Source organism: Cyprinodon variegatus, unplaced genomic scaffold, assembly GCF_000732505.1.
Source record: "Cyprinodon variegatus isolate N-32 unplaced genomic scaffold, C_variegatus-1.0 Scaffold158, whole genome shotgun sequence".
Classification (NCBI taxonomy): Eukaryota; Metazoa; Chordata; class Actinopteri; order Cyprinodontiformes; family Cyprinodontidae; genus Cyprinodon; species Cyprinodon variegatus.
Genome location: NW_015150611.1, coordinates 415,416 through 429,129, shown reverse-complemented (window position 1 = coordinate 429,129; position 13,714 = coordinate 415,416). Strand labels below are relative to the sequence as shown.

The 13,714-nt window shown below is 36.9% G+C and overlaps 1 protein-coding gene across 2 annotated transcripts in view; it reads right to left on the bottom strand.

Annotated features, from left to right (window-relative positions):
* The window catches only part of espn (espin), a 55,664-nt gene extending 42,167 nt beyond the window's left edge, over nt 1-13,497 (bottom strand). The window contains exons 1-2 of one of the 2 annotated variants that reach the window (XM_015377710.1): nt 12,187-13,497; nt 5,000-5,193 (exon numbers count right to left, since the gene is read on the bottom strand). In XM_015377710.1, the coding sequence (XP_015233196.1) occupies nt 5,000-5,193; nt 12,187-12,486 (494 nt within the window). In that variant the 5' untranslated portion in view covers nt 12,487-13,497. The remainder of the gene's footprint in view (nt 1-4,999; nt 5,194-12,186) is intronic. The other variant, XM_015377711.1, reaches the window with a different exon arrangement.
* Nucleotides 13,498-13,714: the final 217 nt, after the last annotated feature.

Below are 13,714 nucleotides of genomic sequence, written 5' to 3'. Positions count from 1 at the left end.
ATACTAAAACTTAATTAACACTACACTAACTCCAACTTGAAAAATTTTGTTATATAGTCACAGCTTCATCATTTCACTTATTGATTTTAACTATAAACATACCCAAAATAAAGTTATTGTTTGGTCTTTTCCCATTTCTGCTAATGTTTAAACCTTTGCTTTTACATGATTCTTTACACTTCCAGTCATTTTCATTCACCTCATAATCTCATACACTTATTTTCATTTAAAGGCATACTGGATGTTTCTATGAGGTGGTGGTGTGTGTGTGTGTGGGGTGTGTGGGGGTGAGGAGCTAAGGAAAGGATGGACTCAGTGCGGGGGAGGGGGATTCCACTAGACGTTTAATGGTGAATGAATGAAGATAGACAAGGAAAAAAAAAAATCAAGAACTGGCAGGCAGGAGAACTTTCTGACAGTAGCAAATAACCTACATTTTTGAAATAAGAATATTTTTCCATAATCTTATAATTTTTTTTTTCTATTTTTTTTTAACCTAGAAAACAGTAAAACCATTCATTATAAAAAAAAAAAGTATACAAACTTTCTTTTACTGCCATAGTATATGAAGAACAAAAAACAGAAGAGAAAAGAAGACTTTAATCAATATGCTTTGCCAGTCCTCACTTCTGATGGAGCTTAATAACTTGCTGGATTATCCCAACACAGAGCAGCACCTTTCTAAACTTCATGGTGGAACGGTTTCTAGGCTAAAGGTCTTAATCTGCACTAATGGATTACATAAGGCGTCTGCAGCTTCCCCCTTTATTATCTCTCCGTTTCTGTCTTCATTCAGTCACTCTTTTGTGTAATGAGGACACTGGACTTTTTGTTTCGGCTCACTGCAAAGAATCTGTGGGCAAATTTCCCAATTGGGGGCCTTTCAAAACTCTTAAAAAATAACTAGGAAAAGACATGCAATTACATCTACTGCAACACCACAGCCCGAGCACAAAATCAATGCAACAGCATGAAAGAAAAATGTTGTATTAGCTTCATGCTGTTTTATTCAGAGAGGATTTTTAAGAGAGTATTTTTTTTTGAAGATGGGCTACATTGCATTGCTGCCTAAGAAGTTTCCGGGTTCGATTCCTACTTTTCTGCATGGAGTTTGCATGTTCTCCCTGTGCATGCACAGGTTCTCTCCGGGCACTCCGGCTTTCTCCCAAAGTCCAAAAACACGACTGTTAGGTTAATTGGATTCTCTAAATTCTCCTTAGGTGGGAGTGTGTGCTTGAATGGTTGTTTGTCCTGTTTGTCTCTGTTTTGCCCCGGCGACCTGTCCAGGGTGTACCTCGCCTCTCACTCATAGACAGCACCCCTTGGACCCCAGCTAAGATAAAGCATGACAGAAAAAATGGATGGATGGTTTTTAAGACTGTGCGTTGAAGGTTTTAAAATGTAAACACTAAATAATTCCAGAGTTCAAAGAGATGTGACATCCATGTTTTACTGAAATGGTTGTTGTTAAACTCCATCCTAAATGTGCACAAGTATGTCTGCCTGAAATCTTATACTGGAATTTGTGAAAATTGTCTCGGTTTCTTTGTTTTTTAAGGTTTTCTTAAGTAGATCACTCATTTAATCTCCTCTATATGACCCCTGCTACCTTTGAGCTTGTGTCTTTCCCTGTTCTGAAGAAGCTTATACAGTGGATGAAACCCTCAGGTTCCCCCACTGATCCTATTCCCCCTTGCCTTCATAAAGATGTTCTTAATACCACAGGACCTTCTGTCCTGGCTGTTTTCAGTAGCACTACAGACACAACTGCGGTCCTCAGTGCTTTACAGCATGTTGTTGGATGCAGCCTTTAATTAACTGCTTTTTTTTTTTTTTAGATAAATCTTTAAGGTCATCTTCCATTGAAAGATTTTAGAGAAAAGTATTTTTTCCACAAATAAATTCATTTTCAGATAAACATTTTCATCCATCCATCCATCCATCCATCCATCGGATTTCCATGCAAACACTCACACCTGAGGACAATTCTAAAGAAGCCAGTTAACCTAACAGTCATGGTTTGGACTGGAGGAATCCAGAGTACCCGGAGAGAACCCATGCATGCACAGGAAGAACATTTAGAAGGAATCGAACCCAGAACATTCTTGCTGAAGACAACAGCGCTACAAACTGTGCAACCGTGCAGCCCACTAGAAACATTTTATTTAACTATTATTTCTATAATCCAACAATTTTCTAGCAACTGTCTCTGTTATTCTTTACTTTATTATGCTTTCTTGTTATGAAGATAATCGGACATAAGACTAAATGAAAAAAAGAAAAACAAAGATGTTGCTTGTTTACATTTATGCCCTGCAGTCATACTCTCATTATATTACACTATAGTAAGACACTTGTTACAAATGCAGTGATGTAACAAAGACCGCCTTTTAATCTCTGTGGTCTTTCAGGTACAAATAAATCAGCAGTAACAATCTAAACATAGAGATAAATATTTGTTCTTTTTTTTAATTCCTACGTATTGAATTTAATCTCCACTTTTTATTCAGGGCTGTAGAATCAAGAATGGCTTCTCTGTACAAATGGATTTGTTTCCCTCATTATCTTATCACCATTTGGTGCTTCTGTGTGTCACTATGGAGACGATGGTAAACAACAGTGGAGGGAGGGGTAGAGCTGAGGACTGAATAGGGCCAGGCTATCAGGGAGCTGCAAGGTCCCTGAGGAGCATTAAATTTTTAGCAGGTATGTACCCATCTGGGGTACTTCCACACAATACCGAAGGTACAAAGTGCCTCATCATTTTGATGTCATTTGTCTCCATATTGCTGCAATAACAACACAGGTTTGTATTCTATTTTATTAGAAATTTGGAATAAGAGGCTTTCATTTCACCTTTTGATTATTTCACACGTTCTCTACAAAAAACAGCTTTGAAAAGTAATGCTGAACCATAAAACAAAAATTAGGCACTAAAACATCCCGCAAGTATAAATATATTTAATTATTCTTAAGCAGCCTTTTTAAAAGACTTTGCAATCATACCAAGTCTTTCAACCCCAAGTAACTTATAGTAAAAACTGTTTACTCTAGTTAAAGTTTAGTCTACCAAGCAACTGGCCAATAAGAACAATCATCCAATGTTTGTGTGACTAGCTCAGATAGGTAAACAGCTGATCTAAAACAAAGGATATTTTCAATCCTGATCATTCAGTCTAATATCAATGAAAACTTCTTTGAACAATAACATTGTCAGCACAAAGTGTTGTCTGATACACTTATTCATTTTAAATGAAGCAAAACCCCATAACAGAAATATTCTGATTTATGCTTTATTACATAAATGGCTGCTGCTTAGTAATTTCTTGGTGTTCACACGATTACCTCTATCAAGGCTTTTGAATGAAAGTCAAATGAAAACGAATGAGTTTCTGTGTTCTATTGTCATCAGAAAAGGTGCAGTTTGACAAAAACCAGCGTCGCTGTGTGAGACCTAACTCTAAGTTCAATTCAATTCAGTTTATTTATATAGCGGCAATTCACAACATGTCATCTCAAGGAACTTTACAATTCAACCAGATCATACAGTCAAATTGATTCAAAGTTTTCTATCTAAGGAAAACCAGTTGATTGCATTGAATTGAAGGCAATCCCTCACACCAAGCATGCTTGAAGCGACAGTGGAGAGGAAAAACTCCCTTTTAACAGCTAGAAACCTACAGCAGAACCAGGCTCATTGTGAGCGGCCATCTACTGGATTTGAGGACGACTGGGGTTCAAGGAGACAGAAGCAGACATACAGAAAGAAGCAGAGATACAAAAGGCAAATGTTCACCATCTCTACAGGCGGTAGCGTCCTGTGGGGTCACCTGTGGATAAATAAAAACTTGACGCTGGTCTTTGCCAGGAAAAGTCTGATCAGTAAATGTCATGTATTCTAACTTGAAGATTCAGCCACGTGTTGACCAAAGATAACATAAAGGCAGAGCATTGTACAAAGAAAATGGATCTCTTAAAAGATGTTTGTTATATCAGGTTATATATGGATCCCACGCATCAAGTAGAGATATCTGAAACTAATCTGCCAGGTGTTTATAGAACTATGTAAACAGCTTTTCTGTTCTTTACAAGGGTGTGTGACTTGAGTTACCAATGAAAAATCAGTAAGTCCCACTGCAAACATGTTCATGTAAGAAACTAATTAACGATAATGCTAAAAATATGAGACTATGAATTAAGAAACTGACGCAGATCTACAATTAGTTGCAGTTGGTACTGTCTCGACAACACAAACTGATTTGAAAGACTACTCTTGTACAGTCTTGTTGCAATTATACAACAGTGCTTTTTCCCCCAAAAAAGAGATGCATAAAGAAATTAAATTGGCCTGACTGGTCAATAGCTTATCAGAAACCCAACACTGATGAGCTCAGCCAATTTGTAGTGACAAACAAAAAACAAACAAACACAAAAACACTACCTGCCTTCTGAAGTTGTTAATGCATTAAAAAGACAAAAGTTATTGACAATATAGGCGGTAGACAAACCCATACCCCTGCTTCACCACAGTATGGGGGAAAACTGTCAAAAGTGTTAAATATAACGTACACATTATACAATTAAAGTTACTTTAACAGAACTAAATGTTCTCAATTGATAGGTGGGTGTACAGCATGACTAAGTGAGAATGGAGGTAAGAAAAACATCTAAACATCCATGATATTTTGATAATAAACAAAAGAAATAATTCATATAAAGGAATGTCTTGTTTCAGGATTTCATGTAATCGTATTTAAATAAATAAAAAATATTTAGCTCAAATGTGTGAATTCTGTGAAGGACTATGGTGTTTTGTTTACACACAAACATTGTAAACTTAATCCTGTAAACAAATTAAATTGTAGCCTCTAAGGATAGCTTTACAATCGACATTATTCTGATTAAATGACTAAAGATAAGGGGGAAAGGGTAACATCTAAATCAAACTGGCCACTGGTGTGAAAGGAATCATTTTAAATGATGTGAAGACAAATCTTACTTTGGGCTGTGTCCCAGTAACAGTCGGAGAGAAGCCAGGTCTCCCTTGGCAGCAGCATAATGGACAGGAAGGGCTCCTGTATCTGTGGAGGCACCAGGGTCCACCTCACCACTCTTCAGCAGCCATTCAGTGATCTCCTGGTGACTGAAGCGACACGCAAGGTGGAGAACCGTGGCTCCAGAGCTGTCCTTATCCTGCAAATGGACCAAGCAATGCTAAATTCAGGGCATAATCTCTCTGTGGTAACCTATAAAATCAAGGCGATCAGGGTACAACTGGTGAAAAGGGTGAGTTATCTTTTAAAAAAAACTTTCAAGAGGTGAAAAAAAATATGCTCTTTAAACTAAGGAACTAGTAAAAAAAAAAGGCTAATTCATGTGATCTCTGTAGAAATGGTCCACCCTCCCATTTGTAATTAAAATTCCTCCTAGCCATGCATGGGTCACACACTTTATTTTTTTACATTTTCTGTCAAAGTTCAACAACAGAACAGTAAACGGATGCTCTCTGGAGTATAACAGGACTATGTCACATAACATCTGTCTGTTATTTCATTTTTCTGACATCTCCCAAACCTACTTCATTCTACTTAAAGGAGGTAAAGCAGGTTTCATGGATAAACTATATTTGTCTTGAGGCTTAAAGATCTGTATGACAAAATCTAATATACATTTGCCTTAACGTTTTTAAATTTACAATGCACATTTTTCATATCTGTGGTTCTGCAGATGAAAGGTAATTCAAATTATGCATAACTTTTGAGTGTCTGCAAATTGACTCTAATTCTCTGGTTGTACATTAGGACTAAAATGTTATTAAAAATATATTATTACTTAAATAAAACATAATAAAAGATTTATTGTGATTAGGTTTCTGAGACACCTTTATGTTTCAGATAATCAGATACGTTTTAAAACTAGACAACGATAATTGAAACTAATAAAAAAAATCTATTTTCTAAGCATGCTTTCATTTATTTAGTAGAAAGATCAATCAAAAACAACCAGGCACATTTTCTTTTAGTTGCTTTGTACGATTAAAATCCTGAACACCGACGTTAACAAAGAAAAGTGACTTTAGCAGTGCATTTGGTGGTTTTCTGCATTTATTTTATCATTGTTCTTTTGCAGTAAATCTGATTGGCCAGCTTCACCTAAAAATGTTCACCAGTGTTCCATGTTTTCTCTGTTTGTGGATGATGGTTCTCAGTTTGTGATAATTGACAAAACGTTTGTCCTACATCTGTTCTTTAATCATGTCACTAGACAAACTTTTTAGAAATAGTTTCTTAATAGTTCAGGTCTGAAAGTCATCAGGTCTGGGTTTGGTTACTGAACCAAATAAGTGATTACTTATTTTTTTAAAGGAAAATTAACTTTCACGAAGGGGCCACTATGGTCTGGATATCAACATTGCCTTTAAGTTGCAGAATAAATCAATAAAAAAATTGAACTTTATTGATCTCACTATGGAGAAATTACCTCTGCTTTTAACCTATCGCCTTTAGGGTGCATAGGGCTGCCATTGTGCAGCGCCCGGGGAGCAATCAGGGTCAGAGTGGCAGTCTGTGGGAGAGGGTTTTGAACTCACAACCTCAGGATTCCAAGCCCTATGCCCTAACTGTTAGGTCGCGCTCCCCACTACTGTTGAGTTCATATTATATTAGTACCTTCAGGGATAAATAGAGAAAGAAAATCACATATTTTTTCTAACTGCCTTGTTTGATATCAATTTAGATATTTGCAAGTTTGAAAATCTGCAAAAGCCCAGACAAGATGAGAGTTAAGGACGGGAATCAAATTATTAGTCAGTATAAAAATTTAGACACATGTCAATGTGACAAACTTTAAACGTAATATGGGAGTGGTGAAATAAGGGAACACTAGAGCCAACATATGTTAAAAAAAGTTTTAAAAAGACGTAAAGAGAGATTGCTAAGAAGTCTTAAGGTCAATAATGAAGAACAGTGCTATAAATAAAAGTTAAAATTAAGATGCATCTTTTTAAAAGGGCAGTAATAATGAACAAATAGAGACAATCAGGACAAAAATTCAAATTCAACTATTGTCCCATAGTATGACACCCTGTTCCAAATAACACTACATATTATCTTGTTATGGTTCTTATTTTTAGACCCATTTGGTTACATGACGATTCCTACAAGAACTAGCATACTTATAAAATCAAGTGTCTTGGAAGAACGAACATACATATATACATGATGGTTTTATTAGATTCAGCACAATAAAGAACTTCTTACTTCAACACCTGACCCATCACAGAATATTTTAAAAGACAATATAGTACAGGTCTAACTACTTGGAAACACAAGCTGGATCTCTTTATTGGCTGTGATTAATTTGCATGCACTGGGAACATGATGTAACTGAGTCCACATGGAGTTTAAGTCGACATGTGAGGGTTTAACCTTTGCAGTATAAACACCCCTCCATGTTTCACATTAACTGAACTGACATTACATTTTTGTGACCCTCAATAAAAGCTGTCAATGCTGAATAAGGGATATTAGGTATGCAAACTGAGCTTTGCATACCTCATCACCATGGTAACATCAGACTGCAGCAAGGTAAGTTTCAATAAGAAAAACGAGGTTTACATTTAAATGCGCTTCTAATCCTGAATGTGTGCACAATGTTACCGGCAAGTATTCAAATGCTTCACTTTTCCACATTTTGTTACAAACCAGACTTATTCTACAACTGAACTGAGCATAAATCTAAGTTTGACAAAAGCCCACAATGACAAATATTAGTTTCATTTTCTCTAAATCTAAAAAAGAACTGCTAAAATGGAAACATAATAGATACAGTACATAAATATTCACATCCCTTACTTTGACACTGAAAAGTAAGTTCAGGATTTAATTTCTACTAAGCTTTTTTGAGACACTTCCACAATTTATGTGTGGTAAATTAAGTTAAACATGGTTATGAATGGATCACACCTGTCTGGTTCCTCATGCATAGAGAGAAAACCAGTCAGTTACATTGTAGACCTCAAAGACCAGACAAGTTTGGGTCAAAGCATAAACATGGTTAAGGATATAAATCAATCCTACAGCATTGAACATATTAAAAAGCACAGTGATTCCTTTAGACAGAAATAAATAAGGTTACCACTAATATCCTCTCTAGACCTAGCAGCCCAACTTCATGGAATCTGGAAAGGGGGGCTTAGCACAGAGACATGATCAACAACCAAACAGTCACAAATGTTAGGTGCTGATGGTTCCTTCAGAAAATCAGGTAAATACAGGCCAACCATTGCTAATGCGCTCCTCCAATCAGACCTATGATAAATTGGCTGGATGGAAGCATTGTTGGATGGGACATTCTACAGTGTTTGAATACCAAAATATTTGAGCTTAAACAACTAATTCTGTTTTCTAACCAGACTAAGATTACATTTTACAGCATAGGTCCCACTAGCATAGGAGTAGATAGAGGACGAGCCTCAGCAATCTGGATCATTCCAGCTTAAATGTAGGATTTCATTACTAAACACATTGTCACCAAAAAGATTAATAACGTAATTTTTCAATAATCTTTTTGTGTTTTTCAAATATTTTATTAAAGAGGATTTTAAAGTGTTTAGTTAATTACAACAAAGGAAATAAATGATGGTTTGCCATCAGATGCACCTTAACCCCACATATGTCAAAACTATTTCATTTTCTCTTACTAATTCTCATCATTTATAATGCAGAACTAAAATAGTAAGAAAGGTGACCGTTAGAGCTTTGAATTGGTGTTTTCAGCACCAAAGCTGTTTGGACAGCAGCCATTATATAGTGACATATAGGATCGATTATATAAATTATTGATGCAAGTTTCAAAAGACAGATTTGTTGCTTGCTATTTTCCCACAAGCTCTCATTATGGTGATTGATAATATGCACTAACAAGTTCAAGGCAAGCCAACTTTGCAAGGTTGAATCTAAAATGAATCTGGCAGACATTAATCTGGGGGATGCCATTAATTGTGACATTGTGTTGAAATGAATCATCCAGGAGCAGGAGAATGCAGTGGTGCAAGGGGTTTTTTCAATTTAAATAAAAGGTATAATTTCAGACTTTGCCTCTCGCCCATAGACAGCTGGCATCCCTCGCGTCCCTGCTTGGGATAAAGCATGTCAGAAAATGGATGGGTGGATGGCAAAATTTCTGTTTTTGACTGGCTCCAATTCCAAGAAACGCATTTCATTTTTCTTTGGGATTAATAAACAACTTTTGAATGGAATTTATTTGAAGTCATATCTCAGTTAATTCATCATCTTAAAATGGCATCGCTCGATAAATGATTTGTCAAAAATCCTCACAGCCAATTTCAAACAGTCCAAGTATGTTAACATGGGACAGAATACTTCCACTCCTATTTTATCTGGAATTATACCAATTCCTCATTCTCATCACAATGAAAACAGACATGATGAATTGATAAATCTGGTCAATTGATCAGAGGAGGCAAACAAAAACAACATGTGCATATGCTGATCCTAATATTTTGCACATTCTAGTTATAGGCATATTATGTTCTGTGTAATCAGGAAGGTAAACATGTTTAATGGTTTGCAATAGCTCTTCTGTGCATAGTCAACTCATGCATCCCTTTTGTGGCACATGGTGGTAGCAGGATCAGACTTTGGGACATATTTCTAAAGTATTAACTTGGAAACCAGCAGTCTGCATGAAGTGCAATGATATCAACAAGGTACTGTGGAATATTAAATAAATAAAAAAAGACACCCCATTGCTTTTAAACTCAAAAGAGGGTTGTCTATTATTTTCAAACACAACAAAGACCCTAACCCAAATAGAACATCAGAGATGACTAAAGGAGCACCCATCCCAAGGACATTTACATCAGCCTTGAGTGGGTCAGTCACTGAAGGACAATGTGAATGTCTCTGAGTGGGCGAGCCCAGACTTAAATCCTTTGAACTTCTCTAATAAGACCTAAAATGTCTGTCTACTGCTGCTTAGCTTAAAAATTTGTTATTATAGGCTTTTTTGTAGATATCTAACAAAAGAAAATGTGTTAGAATAAATTTGTGTTAACACAGACATCATGTTTTGTTTGATTTGAGTATATACCCTATACTAATAATACTTTTAATTTTTGAAGCTGCTTGTACATGAGCTTGACTGAAATTACAACAAAAGGGCATCAGGGGAAGGAGTTCATTCTTGAAGAACCTGTCTCCATTATTTAATATTTGGCTAGAAGGCTCCAGAAATCTACAAAAGTCAGAAATTTCATAAAAACTGAGTTAAAACACCCAAATGCAAATTAAGCTGGTGTGTACATCGGTTTAGGGCTGTATAGTTAATATTTCTGCTAACGAAAACTTAACAAATATTGACTTCTATGTTGGCCAGTCAGGCATAAACATGTCTACCTACCCAGTAATTGATTGGTTCCTATTTTACTATTCAAATGGCCCAAACTCATCAGTGAATGGACTCCACCTGGATTTATGTACAGTATATAAACCTTTGTGTCTGATTTTGTGATCATTGACTGTTATTAAAGCAAACTTCAATGCAGCAAATAGTAACGGTCATATATAATGCAATTAATCTTATTATTTATTTTATGGGAAGCTGTCTTATGTTATGTTTTGTATTGACCAAAAACCCAATTCATCAATTCTTCCTTTAACAGAATGGAGAAAGAGGCTTTATATTATAAGAACGCTCTGCATTTAAATGGAAAAGAAAAGCTTATGTAATCTACAAACAAACACAAATCACTTTGACACTTAAAAGTAAATAGTCTGAATCTATGGTCAAGGACAATTAGTGGTACTTGAGCTACAGTTTGTGGTTTCAAATATGATACTTATCATTTTGTAAGATAAATTTGCTTCAATGTAGTGCTATGACAGCCACTTACAAAAAAACACTGCTACACCCTTCTTAAATCAGCATAGTCTAAAATAATTTAAACGTTTACAGTAAACCAAGCGCAAGTTCTGGTTGCATCTTATGATGTGGAATATAGTTACTGTTAGAACTTGGATGTAGAGATAAGCCAAGAGATTTGTTAATGCTCAGTGCCCAGGAAGTAATAGAAAAACAAAACAACATAGTTCACTATGGAGCTGCACAGTGGAATACTGGACAGCACTGCTGCTTTGCAGCATGTTGGTTTCTGGTTCTATTCCCTGCCCGGGGTCTTTCTGCATGGAGTTTGCATGTATGGGTTCTCTCCGGGTAGTCCGGCTTCCCCAGTCAGAAAATATGACTGCTAGGTTAATTGGCTTCTCTAAATTCTCCTTAAGTGTGTGTGGATGGTTGTTTGTCATGTTTGTCTCTGTTTTGCCCTGCAATAGACTGGCGACCTGTCCAAGGTGTACCCCGCCTCTCGCCCACTGACAGCTGGAGATAGACACCAGCACCCCTTGCAACCCCAGCAGGGATAAGCATGACAGAAAATGGATAGATGGATATTATATGGATATTATATTGTTGCGGTCACTAACATTTAGATAAAGGCCTACCATATTTGATTCTGAGGTTAGGTTCTGCCAGAACCTTTTATTTTGATTCTGAATTCATATGTTGTTTTATACATTTTCTGAATACTTTGACATATGATAATCTCAGTAAAAATACGATACACATTCAGACATGCAACAAAAGGTTTTAATTCTTATAATTATTCTTGTCAAATAATCTACAGTCTAATTTGAAATTAATGTATTAATAACTGGATAGCTTAAAGGTGCTTAAGATTTTTTTTTTTTTTTTTGTACAGATGAAGCTAAAACTATACTACTGGAGGAGGTACAGATAAAGACATTTTTTATTTTTCATGTAAAATGTATATTAATTATGTTGGTCTGGCTTTGCTCCTGCTCTGAGATGATTTTCTCTCATGTTTCCTGTTAACATTGGATCAAATACTGAATCAGATAAGTCACGGTTAACTTAATAAATGGTTTTAGTCTTAATGTAATGCCAGCATGTTTTCTAAGTCATGCCTATAACAAACAGCAGTAGGCTACTGAGAACCCCTGTCCTAAATTGAAATAGAGGGTTCTCCTGGGCAGTTATGGATCTTATTCATTATTATTATTTATAATCAGTATGTTAATTGAATTATGCCAATCTGAATGCTGTGGTCAGAATAAAGAGCTGAGGGGTGTGCTTCAGGTTACTCACCTCTGGCCGACACCCCCCCTGGGTCAGCAGCCACTGTAAGCAGGCCAGGTTACCCGTGGCTGCCGCATCATGAGCGGGACTGGCCCCATTGTTGGCCACGCAGTTCCCCTGCAGTCCCGCATCCTCTACCAAAAAACGCAGGCAGGCCAGCTTTCCTGCCCGGGCTGCGTGGTGGACCGGTGAGGCTCCCAGCACATCCTTCACCTCGCTGCTGAGGACCTTTGCAGCTAAGAGCGTTTTGAGCGTCTGAACGTCTCCCTGCCTGGCTGCAAGCAGCGCCCTGTCCCCCTCCACCACCATGGCTGCAGGCTGCTGCGGGCTAGACGGCTTTTCCTCCGGTTGCCTACTTTGACCCCCCCACCCTACCTGTAGTTCACCGAGTCAGCAGCGCTGCATCCATAAACCCCCCCGGTCACCTCAGTCTCCAGGTTAATTCAGTGGACAGACTTAATTATTGCTCCATGCGTATTTATGGAGCGACGAGGAAAAACGAAATCCGTTCCAAAAATTAGGATTTCAGACTTTTTTCCATGCTGTAATAAAACTCACTGAACACTTACAGTATTCCTTAGACTTATTAAATAAAATATCCGCTTCAGCTTCACCTGACAAGCAGGATTCCTCCAAACACCTGTTGCACAAGGCGTCCTCAGTCCTGTAAACTATCTACCTATTTATTGTTTGTTTACTTTTTCTGCCCAGTTAATGCATCCTATCGTATATCTCGTAGACTCTTGCTGTTTTCTCTTCTTTTAGCAGATGGCGACATGGGACTGATCACCTGATAAATAATCCAGCAGGGGGAGGTCCGCTTAGCCGGTAGTAGATGTTGGCTGAAAATCGGCTCACACATTAAAGGAGCAGTGCGCACAACCTGCCGGCCAGCAGAAGTCCCTCCTTTCTAAAACAGCTCAACAGAGAAAACTGTCAAAGCCTGACTAAGCTACCCTATGACCAAATGCTGACGTGAGACTATATTCTAAAAGTTTATTTTTGCAAAGCTTCATAAATACTAATGTTGCATTAACATTTTAAGACCCCGTGAATTGCTCATTGTAGAGTTCCATCTAGTGGCCTTTTAAAGAACTAGACACATTCCGGAGGTTGGAAAATAACAAATTATATTTATATAGCAGATACTTAGTTAGGCCTCATTACTTCCAGATTTTAAAATATATTTAATGAAATACCAATTTTTATTAATCTATTTTTCATTTCATTGTTTTCCAGCACGTTTAGTCTGCATTTTTAAAATACACCTGGACCCTGAACCAGTACAGGCAGACTTGATGTTGTTTCAGATTTAATAAAATATTCCAAATAATGTTATTTTTAAGTACAACCACAGCATATGCATAATTAGTTGGTTGCAAAGAGGATGTAAATGAACCCGTAATTTAGCCTAATTTAACCTTGAGCAGCCATGTTATATGTACTGACTTATGGATATTATCTTCATTTTTAAAGATTATCCCAAAGATAAATAAATACTAGTGATGTTCAACCTGGTTTTAGCTTTGAATTTAGA